General features: G+C 36.1%; 1 protein-coding gene across 1 annotated transcript; it reads right to left on the bottom strand.

The window, feature by feature from the left end:
- Positions 1–1551: 1551 nt before the first annotated feature.
- Positions 1552–18667, bottom strand: LOC125675791 (uncharacterized). Its single transcript, XM_048913627.2, has 5 exons — positions 18584–18667; positions 15622–15772; positions 8675–9439; positions 7740–7827; positions 1552–2237 (listed from the first exon to the last, which is right to left on the bottom strand). Exons 1-5 carry the CDS (start codon positions 18665–18667, stop codon positions 2057–2059), a joined length of 1269 nt encoding a protein of 422 aa, XP_048769584.2. The 3' UTR covers positions 1552–2056.
- Positions 18668–18826: the final 159 nt, after the last annotated feature.

Raw genomic sequence — 18826 nt, 5'->3', positions numbered from 1 at the left:
TATGAACGGGCTGTGGAGAAGGCTAAACCCCTTATAGATAAATACAACATGAATTGTACTATTGAAGCTAGGTTTGGTTAATCCGATTCTTTGAGCAAAACTTGTTATACTCCTGGAGACTTGCATTGTGATATCTGTGCGTGTATTGTGATGGTGGAGCATCTGATAATTTCCTTAGTTCAAAGTAGAGATGACGTTTGTGAAGGAGGAGGGGATTGACGGTGGAACTGGATCTGCTTCCGGTGCTACATGACGAAATCTGTCCCATTGTTGGCGAGAAATAGAATCGGCAATGATGTTAAGTGTTGTGGGAATATATTCTGCTCGGAATAAAATGCTGTACTACGTGAATTATACAACAAGGGACATAACAAAGTTTGACTTTGATGACTGCTTATTTAATATTGCTACACGGCTTGATTGTCTATATGAAGGATGGTTTTTTTGTTGTTGGTGAGCTTATCCGTCCATAAATATATTACCAGCACCACCGGTACTAGCTCTAAAAATGCCCTATCACCTAATATGTTATGCCAAAAAGGGACACCAACCCAAGTAACGGCATTTACCTTGAACATATGTCCCCACAACTTAACACGGGCACCAATCGATCTAATGCACAAACTGAAGTTGTGAAAGAAAAATCGCATGATTGACATCCTGTTGTGCAGTAGACCCCCCCCCCCCCCCAGATTCAGTTGAGTTTGAAGTAAGTTAACCCGTGTAAATCAAATTGGGCCTTAATCGAAAAATACTAATATGATGCTCTGGGCAATTTGATATCCTATTATTTCATGACTAGTTTGACGCTAGAATTTGTTTCCGCCTGCGATTCGGTAATGATTTTATGCCCACGGAATTGAAGATTCGACCTTGAGTTTGAACCAATTTTTGAGGAGAAAATAAACTTCAATTATATCTTTCGAATGGTTAGTGATATGGCTTTCATATTTCACATGTGGACTTTTTCTGGGTATCATAAATACTTTGTAGTCATATGGGAGCATCATCAATTCACAAACTCATCTTTTTCTGCACGGAAAAAAATGAAGATGGCGAATAGTGATCAATCTCATAAATCCTATAAAGAATTGAAAGCAGAGAAAACAAGGACGCCAGGAAACTCAAGTGTTTAGGAGGATTGCACATCACCTGTTAACCGGTCACATCCACCGTGAGGTAAACGAATTAATCCATAGTTAAAACAGTATATAAAGAATGACAACAATGATGTATTATTAGCAAAAATTGGAGGTAGTGGCTAATTCACAGAAATTCATATACCGCAAATGATTTTCTCTCCTATCTGTATATTTTCATGAAAGGTGAAGATAACGAACAGTGATCAATCTCATAATTCCTACAAGCAATACAAACTAGATAGTTGGGCAAACATGGACCCCTGGACACACCAGAGGTGGGATCAAGTGCCTGGGAGGAGTAAGCATCCCCTGTCGATCGGTCACACCAGCCGTGAGCCCTATATCCTGTATCATGTAAAGTTGGAAGATCGGTGTTTTTATTGAAGAAAAAAGAGAGATATGATGCCATCATACATAGATACATTTATTTATGACACAATACAGGAATGTTTATTGGTGATGAAAACATTGTACTACACAGATTTATGTTCAAACACACAATGAGTAAAAATTTATAGATTTGATGTACCAAATAAATTGAATGGAAATTGTTAACGAGTGCTCCATGTAAAATTTATATACAAGAGTGAAGAGACCTTAAAACTAAAATACATTGTTAGTTACATTCTCTGCGTTGCACATTTTCAATTTTTGATAACAAGCACGTGCTGTACTCTCCAACGTTGCGAATACATACCTCAATATATGGGTATATTCATATGTAGTAATTAGCCTTTATCAAGAGTTGAAAGTCTATGATATTAACCATTAGTTTCAATATGGAAAGATGTCAAGGAGAAAACGAAATGAATGTACATATTAACGAAATTATCTGGACTAAACATATTTCAAATCATATACATATGTACATCAAATAATATTCTTCTACATGAGAAGCATGATGAAAGTATTTTCTAGCCGATGACTTCAATGTTAGTAACATCCGGTTCGATGTAGTCATATGAACAAACGCTGTTTCTTGGTGAGGCCCTCTCCTGTAAAGGTAATGTGTTGAGAGTACGGTATGGTTGTCTCCTTTCCTGCAGTGAGATGTCTATATTTGCACAAACGTATCTTGATTCCCGACGAAGATGGCTGAAAGACATGGTAAAAAAATGGTTACGAATTTACTTATCTTGGAGCGATTTATCAGATTTATACTTAATATAAACAGATGAAATATTCCGTGAATATTACATAAGCAATATATGTTCCGTACATTTAATTGACGGACGTAATTCAAGAGGATGTGCATTTAATGTTGTTTGAACTGTGACCTATCATGTTGATACCAAGTCACCATATTTGCCAGTATCAAATTAGTTTAATGTTTAGTTATTTATTCAGTTGACAAAGATGAAAGTTTTATTCACAACTCTGTAATTTTTGAAATTCAATAAACATGTAATGTATCCTAAACGTCACATACTTGGGTCCAATGCTGTCTAACCTGTTTCATACCGATGTGTTAGGTCGTTCTTGACACACTGATTTTGACTACGAATAACTCCGTTTACCTGATCGGGATATAGCACTCAGGGCGGGTGTGACCGTTCGGCAGGGGATGCTTACTCCTCCTAGGGACCTTATCCCACCTCTGGTGTGTCCAGAGGTCCGTGTTTACCCAACTATCTCTTTTGTATTGCTTATTGTAGTTATGAGATTGATCACTGTTCGTTATCTTCACCTTTCATAGCGAATTTGTGTTAGATTCTTACAATTATAAAAGCAACCAAGACTAGTTCTAATTGTAACGGGGACCGTTACATATGTTCCCCAAACCTCCCCCAATTAAAAAGTGATGTCATTGTAAACCTATAGCAAAAATCATTTTATTTTAACCTTTAATGACACGTAGGCCGTTAAATAGGGTCATTTCAGTAATAAGAAAGGAAAAAAGAGTAATACACGTGCATACATGTGCACGCGAGAATGATTCTGCACTTTTGTTGATATTATGCAACAGGCCTTTGTATCATTTACCCACAGTATGAATTTCATAACGTTTACATCAAATATAAGGATGTTATAATGATTCTAAAATCGTCCAATCAGAATGTAGCACAGGTGCATGCGCGTGATGAGCAGTAGTTTTAACCACAGCAATTTGTAAGGAGTACCAAGAGACACCTAGAACCTCAAAATCAAAAGAAACGAAAACTATATCGTTCTTTAAAAAATTAAGTTTGAAAGACGGTACATGCGCATGCGTGTATGTGTTCGCATTTTTTATTACACCAATATATAAATACACATCTACCTATACTGTGAATATCAACTCATTCGTTTCATTAATAAGAGTTACAGACGTTTTAGTATTATCCAATCAAAATAAAGAGCACTTGCATGCGCTTGCAAATTGGTAATTTTGACCATGCAGATCAGTTAAGGATCTCAATACCTACCTATAGTATGAATATCAAACCATTTCAATGAACAACATGAAAGTTAGACTGATTACAAAGTTAGTGTACAAATTTTGTGATGCACGTGCATGCTCATGCACGCGCGTGCAGAAAAGAAATGAATATCATTGTTCACATCTACAAATGATATACATATGTACTTCATCCTATCAAGGTTTCATATCGATCCCTTGAGCATTCCGATTTTGTATCAAAATTGCAATACACGTGCGTGCATTTACCTCAGAACCCAAATGTTGTAGGGATTTTAACACTTTCAAATATTTTGGTATATGGCGGCCATTTTGAAAATGGCGGCTCAAATTTTTTTTTCACGGTGGAAATGGACTCAGGGTCACCAAATTACCCTAGAAATAGAATTTGGTTGAAATCCGACAACCTTGAGTTTTTGACGTTTTTTGGCCGCCATTTTGAAACGGCAGCCATTTTGAAAATTTTAAAGGTTGATTGCACCCCTCCTAATGACCCCCTATCAGCTCACAAAGTTTGAAGTGGGTCTGTCGAAGTACTTTCATAAAATCGCGCGGACAAATTTCTCTGGAAAGAAGAGTAATAAGAAGAAGAAGAAGAAAATAACGAGCTATAATTGTGTTGGGATGCCAACACAAATGTCTCCGAACATCTCCCCATGTCAGAAATGGTTTTTGATGCCAGATATGCACTCAGGATCCTCAAAAAACCCTAGAAACTAAATTTGGTTGAAATCCGACGGACCTGATTTTTCTTCAATGGCGGCCATTTTGAAACATTTGAAAATATATTGGAAGGAAATACTGATGCTAGAAATGAACTGTGGACCCTCCAATTACCCCAGAAACCAAATGTTGTAGAGATTTTAACATTTTCAAATATTTTGGTATATGGCGGCCATTTTGAACATGGCGGCTGAAATTTTTTTTTTTTGATGGTGGGAATGAACTCGGGGTCACCAAATTACCCTAGAAATAAAATTTGGTTGAAATCCGACAACCTTGAATATTTGACGTTTTTGGCAGCCATTTTGAAACGACGGCCATTTTGAAAATTTCGAAAGTTGATTGCACCCCTCCTCAAGACCCCCTATCAGTTCACAAAGTTTGAAGTGGATCTGTAAAAGCACTTTCATAAAATCGCGCGGACAAATTTCTCTGGAAAGAAGAGTAATAATAATAAGAAGAAGAAAATAAGAATAACGAGCTATAACTGTGTTGGGATGCCAACACAAATGTCTCCGAACACCTCCCCATGTCAGAAATGGTTTTTGATGCCAGATATGCACTCAGGATCCTCAAAAAACCTTAGAAACTGAATTTGGTTGAGATCCGACGGACTTGTTTTTTGGCCGCCATTTTCTTCAATGGCGGCCATTTTGAAACATCTGAAAATAGATTGGAAGGAAATTCTGATGCTAGAAATGCACTTTGGACCCTCCATTTACCCCAGAACCCTAATATTGTAGAGATTTTAACACTTTCAAATATTTCGGTATATGGCGGCCATTTTGAAAATGGCGGCTCAAAAAAAAATTGATGGTGGAAATGGACTCCGGGTCACCAAATTACCCTAAACGTCGAATTTGGTTGAAATCCGACAACCTTGAGTTTTTGACGTTTTTTGGCCGCCATTTTGAAACGGCGGCCATTTTGAAAATTTGAAAAGTTGAATGCACCCCTCCTAATGACCCCCTATCAGCTCACAAAGTTTGAAGTGAATTTGTCGATGCACTTTCATATAATCGAGCGGACAAATTTCTCACAGCTGTTAATATTTTCGTGAGGAGCAAAGATAGCGGCTTGGTAGATCACTTACTGGATCCAGCAATGTATCTTTTTTGTAAGGGTTTTTATGTAGTTTAGGAATCCAGTATAGGTACGGTAACTCATATCTGGTGTGTCCAGGGGTACGTGTTTGCCCAACTATCTATTTTGTATTGCTTGTAGGAGTTGTGAGATTGATCACTGTTCGTTGTCTTCGCCTTGCATTCATTCGACCCATTGACTGGGATATTAAATTTGTCTAAAACTGAAGCATGGTGTTTAAGAATTTCATCTTTTGAAAGGGCTATTAGAGTATAAGTATGATTACCAAAAGTGGAATTAATGCCAAGTTCGTTTAAAATACAGTTGTAATAATGAGCCTTACAAACAAAGACAATGTTGTTACTAGCTTTGTCAGCTGGAACCAAAACATATTCCTCATGTAACCTATCTAATTCTTTGATCACTTCTGGTACTAAACACAGAAGGATAGATGGTACGTACTTGTGTTTTCATATGTCTAATGCGGGATTTTAATATCGCTCTTATGCTTTTAACACATTCTGACAATGTATCAAGTTCTTCTTTTTCATATTTAGCCCATCGTCTGGCATAATCTTTAACAGAATTCATAATAGGGATGAAGTTCTGTCGCCAATTAAAAGATCGAGGTTCTCTGTATTTAGAACCTTTTAAAATAAGTGATTTGAGGTCCTCATTTTCAACTATATCAACATCACCAGTAATGACATGTCCAGCTGGACTATAGTTGAAAGAAGATGAAGAACAAGAACATGTTGGTGGATTACGTATAAGATGGTCTATATCTAGGCACTGCAAAGTTTGTTTATAATTAAAAAGTTTGGATGCAATAGTAGAAGTATAGCTGTAGGAAATACAGGGTGTAGACTTGAACTTGAAATAAGTTGGAATACACGACTGAACCCTTTTATGACGAAGAATGTTGCTTATGTTGACGGTATCTATTCCTTTGTTTGTAAATTTGAACTTAAGGAACTGGCGGCATGATTTGGAAGGAATACCATCCATGGTCCGTGCTGGTTTATAGAGCCTGTGAACACATTTAATATCCCAGTCAATGGGTAGAATGAACATAAATTACCGTACCTATCCTAGATTCCTAAACTTAATTTAAAAAACCCTTACAAACAAAGATACATTGCTGGATCCAGTGAGTGCTCTACCAAGCCTCTATCTTTGTTCCTCACGACAATATTAACAGCTGTGAAGGAGAAACTTCAAACCTACTTTGCGACTCCATATGCCAGAAGTGATGTTAATCAAATGTGGATTCTAGAAAAAATTCTAAAGAACTTTTAGTTAACTTGAAATCGGAAAACTTTTCTGAAATCAATAACATTAAAATATGACTTTTTTTAGCCAAAAAAAAGAAGAAGACTTTTTAACACTTTACACGACCATTCCCCATGATAATTAAAGACAAGACTTTTTGACATCATAGACAGTTGCTTCTTCAACAAAAATGGAAAACGCAAATATTCCTACCTAGTAATCGGTCATCCAAAAAATTACTTTGTTTAACACCACTCTGATTCAATATACAAGTATTCTGAAGTAGTTATCTAACCTGTTTCTATATTCCTATGAAGCAGAATTTATTCAAAAACTTCTTTGTGAGAAGAAAACATCTCTTGCTGAGGCTTCCAATTCGACATTTAGATATATCGACGTTTTGTCTATTAACAAAAATAACTTTCATTCACATGTTGATTCGATATATCCCTGTGAGCTTGAAATAAAAGACACCACAGAGTCGTCCACTTCTGCTTCATACTTCGATATTTTATTGTAAGTACACATAAACGGCAAACTGACAACTCCACTGTATGACAAACGGGATGGTTTCAACTTCTCCATTGTCAACTTCCTATTATTATGTAGCGATATTCAATTATCACCTGCATCTGGTGTTTATATCTCTCAACTGATTCGATACGAAAGAGTTAGTTTTGCTTATGGTCAGTTTTTAAATTGAGGCAAGCTACTGACAAACAAGTTGATGGTGCGGAGATTTCAAGAGTCTCAATTGAAGTCAGCATTTGGCAAATTTTATGGTCGTTGTAACTATCTAGTTCGCCAATTGGGTCAAATACTGTATGCCGTGTATCATACTGATTGTTAGGTCGTTCTTGACACACTGCTTTAGACTACAGATAACTCCGTTTACCTGATCATGATATAGGGCTCACGGCGAGTGTGACCGGTCGACAGGGAATGCTTACTCCTCATAGGTACCTGATACCACCTCTGGTGTGTCCAGCGGTCCGTGTTTCCCCCAACTATTTTCTTCTGCTTATAGGAGTTATGAGATTGATCACTGTTCTTTATCTTCACCATTCATACATAATGTACTTATCAATAGTTAAAGATGACTTAATGATATAATATTATACTTGATTTTTTTTAGTTTTACTCCCAGAAAACCAAGGATGATGATGAAAATTCCATTCGTTGTCAACAAAACAGGAAGCAGGTATCCATCTGAAATGTAAAAAAGAAAATCATTCAGAAGTGTTTTTGATCATCTAAACAAAATGTTATTTAAAGGTATTTAATCAAACCGAATAATTCTTACCGACTTTCTTTGAAAATATGGTTAGATAATCAAACCCATTGTCACAGCTATGTTCTGAACATGAGATATCAGCGTATACAAATGGTGGAAATTCTGTAGCGATCGTATCTCCATAGTATTAAAATGCTGTATCAAAATTGTGGATAATGACATCAGAATTATCCATTTTAAAGTCATTTTCTTAAATTTCATTCAAAATACCCCCCAAACCCCAAAGAAAATTTCTAAATATATGAACACAACAATTAATAACTTGTTATTTATGATAATTAATAGTAGTATTATAGGTCCATATCATCTATTGTTTTGGGTCGAATGCATTACGGATTTTCAAATGTCAAGCCAGGTGCATAGCCTATACTTTATATATTAATGCTTCAAATAAGGCGTAAGTTGGCATTTCTTTGAACTAAAAGTTTATGCATAAAGATAGATATTTATCTATCATAATGCTTTATTCTAATGGAAAATGATATCTGAATACTCATGTGTAAATGGTTCAGTATACACTTGTTGAGTGTTGACACTAAAGCCTTGAATATTTCTTTACATAATATCAGAACATAAATCATATTAAGAATGTCATTCCAAGTAGATCATATCTACATCTATTCATTCAGTTTCTTATCTCAACTAACAAAACATTTGAACACACTTTAATTGTCCTATCTTAAGATTTTTTAAAAAGTTCAAAGGTAATATCACAGATATAAGAACGTGATATACTATTTTATCATGCGTTGATAATATTACCAGTCGTGCTGTCGGAGATTCTGTTTGCAATTGTTGTAGTCGTACTCATTGCAGGTGCTTTAGTTGTAGCTGTTGTTGGTCCTGTAGCTGTTGTTGGTCCTGTAGCTGTTGTTGGTCCTGTAGCTGTTGTTGCTCCTGTAGCTGCTACTGGTGCGGTGTCTGTTACTGGTGTTGTTGTGATTGCTGCTGGTGTTGTTGGTGTTTTTGTTGTTGCTGGTGATGTAGTTGTCGCTTGTGTTGAAGTTATTACTGTTTGTTTAGCTGTTGCAGGAGTTGGGGATGTATGTATTGAAGGTAGTGTACCTGTTGCTGGTGTTTCTGCTAGTATTGCAGTTGCTGCTAGTGTTGCAGTTGTTGCTGGTGCTGTAGTTGTTGTTGGTATTGTAATTATTTCTGGTTTTATAGTTGCTGTTCTAGCTGTATCTGGTGTTGTTGTTCTTATTGTTTCTTGTGTTGTTGTTACGGGTGTTATAGTTATTTCTGGTGTTGTTTTCGTTCCTGATGTTGTAGTTAGAGCTTGTGTTGTAGTTGTTGCTGGTTTTATAATTGTTGTTGTGGATGTTCTGGGTGTTGCTGGCGTTGCTGTTTTTGCTCTTTGTGTTACGTGTGCTGCAGTCGTTGCTGGTATTGTAGTTATTTCTGGTTTTGTAGTTGACACTGTTTTTCTACCTGTTGCTGGTGTTGTTTTTACGTATGTTGTTGTTATTACAGGTGTTGTAATTGTTGTTTTTACTGCTCTGTACGTTTGCGATTTAGGAAGAACAACTATAAATGTTGAATTGTACAGTAAACTGCAATAAACACACAATGCACTTATTCTAAAAGGTCCTAAATACAGAAAATCCCCGTCTTTCAAATGGCAAAATAACTTCATTTCTATTATGAGTTCTGCCGAGGATAAAGCCAGACGATGGGCTAAATATGAAAAGAAGAACTTAAAAGAAGAATGGATTAAAGGTATAAGAGAAATATCAAAATCCCCGTAATAAACATATGAAAACAAAAGTACGTACCATCTATCCTTCTGTGTTTAGTAAACCAGAAGTGATCAGGGAATTATATAAGTTATATGAGGATTATGTTTTGGTTCCAACTGTCAAAGCTTGTAACAACATTGTTTTTGTTTGGAAGCCTCATTATTACAACTGTATTTTAATCGATTGATTGTTTTGCTGTTTGCCGCCACACTTAATTTTTCAGTTATCTGGTGGTGCCCAGTTTTTCTTAGTGGAAGAGAGAACCCAGATAAATGTACCTGGGAAGAGACCACCGACCTCCCGAAAGTAAACTGGGAAACTTTCTCACTTACCGGCGTGTACGGGATTCGAACCCGCGCCGACCAGAAGTGAGAAACCGTATGATTTTGAGCGCGATTCTCTAGCCATGGAGGCCCTATCTTTGCTCCTCACTAAAATGTTAACAGCTGTGAAGGAGAAACTTCAAACGTACTGTGCGACTACATATGCCAGAAGTGGTATAAATCAAATGTGGATTCTAAAAAAATCTAAAGAACTTTTAGTGAACTTGAAATTGTAAAACTTTTCTCAAATCAACAACATCGGAACTTATGATTTTTCAACACTTTACACGACCATTCCTCACGATAAATTAAAGACTAGACTTTTTGATATCATAGACAGTTGCTTCTTCAACAAAAATGGAAAACGCAAATATTCCTATCTAGTGATCAGTCATCCAAAGCATTACTATGTTAAACGCCACTCTGATTCCACGCACGAGTACTCTGAAGTTAAAATCTAAAACATTTGCTAAAGTTCCTCATTGACAATACCTCCGTGGTCTTTGGTGATCAGGTCTTCCAACAGTCTTTTGGAATCCCCATGGGCACGAATTGTGCTCCTTTGTTAACTGATCTCTTTTTATATTCCTATGAAGCAGAATTTATTCAAAAACTTCTACGTGAGAAGAAAAAATCTTTTGCTGTGGCCTTCAATTCGACATTTAGATATATCGACGATGTATTATCTATTAACAATAATAATTTTAATTCATATGTCGATTCAATATATCCCAGTGAACTCGAAATAAAAGACACCACAGAGTCGTCCACTTCTGCTTCATACTTAGATATTTATTGAAAATAGACATTAACGGCAAACTAACAACTCAACCTTATGACAAACGGGATGATTTCAACTCCTCCATTGTCAACTTTCCATATTTATGTAGAGGGGTTCCAACAGTCTCAAAGGTTGTATGGGCAGAACATAGGCCTAAATTTTGTAGCCGTCGCCGGAAATGGTGACATTTCCGTATCACTGAAAAATTCTTGAGCGGGACGTTAAACAATATACAACCAACCAATCGAATGCGTCTTACTGTGGTTTGACTGACTAACAGAACGGGTTGTTACAGAAAATTATCCATTAAGTTATACTAGACCCAGAATACGCCTACTTTTGTAAAATGTGTAGTGTCTTTGACCAAACGAAATGCAAACGAAATTAAGAAGATTGGTATTTTTCTGGGCGGCGTAATGTAGTGTTTTTTAAAACAACTCCGACGATGATCATGGACTACCACACAAATGATTATTGTTCACAAATATCTAGACATATTAGATTGTTTATGTATTTTAAAATACCGGTAACTAATACTTTCAATTCAACTAATCTATTGTTTATCGATAAAATTGAATTACGAACCCGATTTAATATTGAAATATTCATACGTATACCGGCTGAAATATATTTCATAAAAGATTGAATATTGTTAACAGATAATTTAGATCATCATTCTTGACTCTTAAAAACTCTATTGTTGATACAATGAATTATACCGGAATCTCACAGTAATAGTTTTCGCGAGGCGCGTGCCACTAAGTAAACACGGTGTCAGGTACTGGTAATTAGGAGACCATAATTCCTTAGGTAAACAAGGGATCGTTGTCCATAATAGATCAAGGGTTGCGTTTAAACCCCAAACAGATATGGCTTGGATATTGAACACCTCATAATTATTAATTTCACAAAATATTTTTTGAAACATAGGTAAAAACACTAGAGCATTGACTTGAGATTGTCAACCGATTCTGACAAAAATTTGTACCGACTTATAAGCGGGTCAATGGCAAATTCCTACAAAATAACCTTAAAAAATACAACCGACTTATAGGCGGACCGACTTATAGGCGAGTATATACGGTAAACACGCATAAAATAAAATAAAGGATCTACTTGCTTCTGCGTGCACCACCATCATTTTACTTTAAATCAAAACTGTTAGTGAAATTGTATTAATAACTTTTGCAGTTAACTTATGCACTACATGTATCAATCTGCGTTTTTACCACCGTATGCTGTGTGGAAAATGCCTTTAAATTTTCTGTATCTTTTACAGTTTGCATTTACCCACAATCCGATTGTTCCACTTCGACTACACAATTTATCCTTTGGATGAAAATATATGATGGAGCCCAAATAAAATGCAGTGGAATGACTTATCTTAAAAATATGCATCTGTGGACCCAGTAAATACCTCCGATGTAGTGTCCACATTTGACAATGACAATGCATATCGTAGGGGTTCAACAAATAGTATTTTACAACTCTAACGGCTTAATAATAAGCAAATCTATGTATCTACAAATATGGAAATCAAGCTTGGTATAGCAATGCAACTGCAGCCCAGAGTTCAATTGTTTGTTGGATTTAAGCAATATAGATTCATTGATTAATTGTATATGATTTTAGGCCGTTTAAGCAATATTTCAGCCATTTTTCAGCGGTTTGGAGTTTTCCTGACGGCTCCAAGTGACCCAACTCGTTTTCAAAAATCAGTGAAATGATCTTTTGCATATCATTGGGTTGTGGTCCTTGACATCGCCAACCTTTTACGTCCCATCCGATGGACTTAAAAATAAAAAAAAATGTCAGCAGGTAAAAAATAACACTTCATATATACAGTTACCGGTATATTATAAAAAAATATTCAGTTTTTCTTTAAAAATAGCCTTCTTGTAACAATGATAGATTAATATGATTGTCAATATTTCTAAAACGTACTTGCATTGAATAATCAATATAGACTTTCAATTTTAATATGAAAACATATCTTATACTCGAGTCCAAAACTATCCCAAACCCCTTACAGACATGTATTGCAGGATATAGTCAATGTTCTACCAAGTCCCTATCTTTACTCCTCACGGAAATATTAACTGCTGTGAAAGAGAAACGTATTGTGCACACTGATTTTGACTGCGAATTTCTCGGTTTACCCGATCAAGATATAGGGCTCACGACGGGTGTGACGGGTCGGCAGAGGATGCTTACTCCTCATCCCACCTTTGGTGTATATATATATATATCTCCAGGGTTTCGTGTATTCCCAACTCCTTATTTTGTACTGCATATAAGAGTTGTGAGATTGATCACTGTTCGTAATTGTAACCTTTCATATGCAAGAAATGGTATAAATCAAATGTGGATTCTCAAACAATTTAACACCAAACCTTTTCCCAAATGAACATCTTCAAAACGTAGAACTTTACAACACTTTACAATCGGTTGCGGTCGCTCAGTGGTAGAACGTTTGCTTAGTAACATGAGGTTGTGCGTTCGAGTCCCACTTGTACCATGATACATCACTTTTTATCTCCTCATCAGTACTCTGAAGGTGATTTTAGATACATATTCTGGAGTTCCTGATTGACAGTATTTGACAGCCTTCAATTCGAAATTTAGATATGTCGACGATTTTTGTCTATTAACAATAATAATTTTCATTCATATGTCGATTCGATATATCCCTGTGAGCTCAAAATAAAAGATACCACAGAGTCGTCCACTTCTACTTCATACTTCAAACTACTTCAAATATTTTATTGAGAGTAGATATTAATGGTAAACTGACAACTCAACTGTATGGCAAACGAGATGATTTCAGCTTCTCCATCGTCAACTTCCTATATTTATGTAGCAATATTCCATTATCACCTGCTTATGGCGTTTATATCTCAACTGATTCAATACGCAAGAGCTTGTTCTGCGTATGATCAGTTTTTAAATTGAGGCAAGATACTGACAAACACGTTGATGGTACAGGGGTTTCAACGTTCTCGATGGAAGTAAGCATTTCGCAAAGTCTATGGTCGTTTTCTCGATATAGTTCGTCAATACAACATATCATTGGATCAAATGCTGTCTGACGTGTTTCATTACCGATTGTTAGGCCGTTCGTAGCACACTGATTTTGACTACCGATAACTCCGTTTACCTGATCAGGATTTAGGGTTCACGGCGGTAATGACCGGTCGACAGGAGATGCTTACTTCTCCTAGGCACCTGATTCCACCTCTGATGTGTACAGGGGTCCGTATTTGCCCAATTATTTATTTGGATTGCTTATAGGAGTTATGAGATTGATTACTGTTCGTTATCATCACCTTTCATTTACCTATTCTTAGTAATCAGGTCTTCCACCTGTATTTTGGAATTTCCATGGGCAAATTATATTCCATTATTTACTGACCCGTTTTTTATATTCTTATGAGGCAGAATCTATTCGGAAACGTCTTCATAAAAAACAAACTTGACAAAAATATATCAACTACATTTTATCTAGTAACAATTATATTCATTCATATCTCGATTTGATATTCCCCAGTGAACTTGAAATAAGACACCACAAAGTCTCCCATATCTGTTTCATATCCGAGTATTGTATTGAATATCGATACCAACGGCATCCTAACAACACAACTTTATGACAAACGAGATTACCTAATATTCCCGATCGCCCAATCCCGTTGGAATCCGGATTAGAATATGTCTTCAGTACCCCTTGTGTGTCGTAAGAGGCGACTAAATGGGGCGGTTCTTCAGTTGAGACGGCAAAAACCGAGGCCCCATCTCACATGTGTGGCAAGACCCCCTCCTGCTCAAAGGCCGTTAGCGCAGAGCATAGGCTTACATTTGGCAGTCCTTCAACGGTATTGGTGACGTCTCCATATGAGTGAAATATTCTCAAACAGGACGTTAAACAATATAGAATCAATCAATGCATTGTCCATTTATCATATCTGTGCAGCAATATTCTATTATCACCGGCATATGGTGTTTATGTCCCTCAACTGATTCAATACGCGATACCATGTTCTCCGTATCATTAATTTTTAAATCGAGACAAGCTTCTTACAAATAAGTTCACGCTACAGATTTCATTGGTTTAAAGACAGCATTTCGCAAATCCAATGGTCGTTATAACGATCTAATTTACAATTGGAACCCCTGAGCTTTAAAAAGATATGATTGTGAACTTGTACGGGACATAATGGTAAGATGTCTTTCTGCGTTATAACCGTATTCCATAATGTCAAACAGAAAAATGGCGAAATCCGGAATTTTAGTCAGGCACAAAATATATGCAAAAGGAAGAACGTTTGAGTGGTTGGGGGTAAATTTCCGGCTTAAATAAGTAACATAACAATTTCGATGGCATTCCTCCCTGCTCAATGGCCATAAGCATCGAGCATATGCCTAAATTTTGCAGCCCTTCGACGGCAGTGGTGACGTCTCAATATGAGTGAAATATTCTCGAGAGGGACGTAAAACAATATTCAATCGATCAATCAATCGATGGCCACAAAGTGAAGATCACGTGCTATTTGATGCTATTCTCTTTCGTTACTAATGGTCCAGGTAAAAGAAACTGTGTAAACACATATAAACTATTGGTTCGTGATGATACCACGGCTAAGACAAAAATAGAGTTCATAAATACAAGTGATAAATCTTAACACGAGATAGGAAGGGATTGATCTTGCAGATCTTGAGAGTACACAATGATCACATAAATTATTCTGATTTTACAAAGATACTTTATTACCGTTTCATGTCAGAGAGATAAAATCCATCTGCTTATGCTTCCTCTATCCCCTTAAAGTAAGAATATCCTAGCTAGACAAGTGCAAATGCATTATTTACCTTTCCATCGGAGTGAGAATCCCTTTGCTGAGTGGCGTTCGTCAGACACGAAGGTTAATCTTATCACGTTACCCCTCACCACCTGCTTAAATTGATCAAAGTCACCACACCTCTTCAGGGCGACAAAACAACATGGTTCTTGTTCTGTAAGCTGTTACAAAAATGATAATCATAAAACAGTGCCAATAACATTCTAACAAATGTTACTACTTAAGGAAAAAGATGAAATTGATTTTGTTTTAGACAAATTTATTTCAACTAGTACTGTTTGTTGACATCAATATTACATAAAATTACACATACTCCTTTTATCTCCCCCCTCTCCCTCAGCTGTGTTATGCAAATGAACGTATCATTATCAAATTGCACTTCTTAGACAAAGGGCGAATATCTATTGACCATGTCGACCACATACAATGGGTGATCAAAAGTACTATAAACATCACCTGGTTGATATCATCACAATGTAAACTCCTACTGCATAGAAATAACAAAAAAACCGATTTTAATTAGAATAAAAGTTATTTACTTCAGTTTTCTTCTAGCAGTTTGTCGCATAACCTTTCTGAATGATAACCTGTCTAAGTCGTGAAGGAGATGGAGATTCATATAAGATATGAAAGAGTCTTGTTTAACGCCTGACTCTCTAGAATTTTGCACTGATATTGTTATATATGAGAGAGCCCATTTCTAATTCCTGTAACTGCAGCACATAGCCTTTTCTTGTTTTCATTGTGATCAATCTAACAGGACAGTTTACTTTTGATACAAAACTAGACATTTTATATGATGCTAAGATCTGAAGATTGTGCTGATCAGTTAACTCTTGAATGTCGTTCCAGGCATTGGTATGTTTGACGGACTGGGTGGCATTGTCATCGTGGAAAATAAACTGATGTCTTCCAAACACTTTGTCAACAGCAGACCATAAGTGGTTATCTAATATTTCACAATATATTTTTCCATCAACAGTCCCAAGAACACCAATTTCTCCGTATGTACCCCCTCCCCATGCAGTTTGCTTTAATGAGCGTTTTACGTTGAAACAGAAAAGTGTCCACCTGTCAAACGATTTTCTTCATAGACAATTATTTAGTTCAATAACTACCCCTGTTTCGTCTGAGAAAATACCTTTTTACCACTGTTCAGACATTGTCTTTTCCCTCGGTACTACACAATTTTGGTGTTGTTGGTTCATTTTTGATTTAGTTAAGAGTTTTATGAATTTTCCCCGTCGGTATCCTTCCTGGTGTACATGTATTTTACGTCAAACATTTTGTCTCGACACATTTGATCCTTCATTTCTATTCAATGCTGGTACGATATCTTGAAGAAACTATCTGCGATCTGTTTAAAGTATGTGATAACATTTGTTTTCACCCTTTTCGTCTGTCCCTTGGGGTCACTACACTTATGATGGATTTTCTTTAAAACATGCCCAACTATACTCTGTTGTATTTCCAATGATTCGCTTATTGTGAAATCCCTTTCAATTAAGTGTCATTATCCACTCCTTGAATAAATCTCTTTTACTGATCGTTACTATGCCGGATGTCGTCTTATGCTATTGTGAATCGTGAACGGTTCCATGAAGATTTCATATCCTAGTTAATATGTCAAATGTTTACCTCGTTAAGCGTAAGGAATAATCAAAGTACAAAATATGCGGGTATGTTAAGGCAGGTCATGCTTCATTTATGCACGTAAACTGCATAATTTTTAAATTCTGTCTTACATAGAGAGAGGGAGCTACTAACTCTTAAAAACTATTTTGGTTGTTTACATGAGAACAGTTTGTATCATAACAACATGACAAACATGCGCTTCCGTATGACGTCATTGCATGACTGTTATAAATAGATCATGGAGGTACCTTAATAGAAAATGTAAAAGTAACACATTATCCCAAGATTCAAATATTGGTCTAACTGGCGATAATGACGGTAAAATACCCATAGTATATCAGAATTACTGATAGAATCCTACCACTTTCAATAAGAAATAATTATTGAACATTTATACACGAAACCATCTAGCTCATGTTTTACATTTTGCATGATGCTATGTAGTTTTCTTTAAAAGTTTTCTTAACAGAGGATTCTATCAGTAATTGCCGTGTACATTAGTTTATGACCTTTCAAACGGTGTATAAAAAGTCTCTAAAAGTATGCGGGCTAATGTGCTACTTTTGCAGTTTTATTTCAGTATGTGACAGAGGAAAATCGGATCGACATGCTAAATGGTATGTTTTCTCCGTTAAACAAAGTTGTCAATGAATGATATCAACATACCTTCTTAATATCAATAAATTCTCAGCGTTTCACATATATATTCCATATATCCCATGTCATATATTTCAAATACTCCACATTTTGTCGATATTTGCATGGCACACATAAACAAATTCCTTGCATGTGTCAACGTCACTCGATGTATAGTCATGACCTCATCAGTTTACTTTCATATCGATCAGACAGAAATTACACAACAGCAGCATAGCATTTCGAATTTCGTTGGATCTTAGTAGCTGCATGGTTTATTTTATGCATAAATCAAACTTAAATAAAAAATAAAATTGGAACTTAATATATACTTAGTGATATACTTATTTCAATTATGACGTCACATTGTTTCGTGGATTTTTTCCCAGTAAAAATTTTCATAACCTGCCTTAACGCACCCGCGTATACTCTTGGGAGTAAAGCTTTTCAAAGATTTGAAGAAAAACGCCAATGATCAAAATCAATTAATTTTGATAATGATTTATTTTCTTTAAATATACACAGATGCCGATAACACTGGTTCCTTGAATTTATGTATGCATCTAATCACGATATACGAAGACACAGCAATTAAATCGTACGTATAACTATGTAGGGTAGACATCTCTATGTATTTACCTGTCTCTAGAATGTTACCTGGTTTGACGAGCAAGTACGGATCACATTTTGAACCCTTTTACAGTTGCCAAAAACATACACCAGTCTGTAATATCCCGACCCTTAGTGGGGGTGGGGGTGAATATAGTCCCAACTATGAACCCCATTATATCACATTGACCTACTTATTCAAAAAATTACTATTTTCTATGAATATAGACTGACCCATGGCCTATTTAAGTGGTCATCTTGAGGGTATACATTAAATAGATGACTATTGCTTTAGTAGCTTGTGGGAGGAGAGTCAGTTTTGTGCAGAATCACGG

Source organism: Ostrea edulis, chromosome 1 (assembly GCF_947568905.1).
Source record: "Ostrea edulis chromosome 1, xbOstEdul1.1, whole genome shotgun sequence".
Taxonomy (NCBI): Eukaryota; Metazoa; Mollusca; class Bivalvia; order Ostreida; family Ostreidae; genus Ostrea; species Ostrea edulis.
Note: the sequence above shows the minus strand (reverse complement) of the source record. Positions and strands in the feature narration are given on the sequence as shown.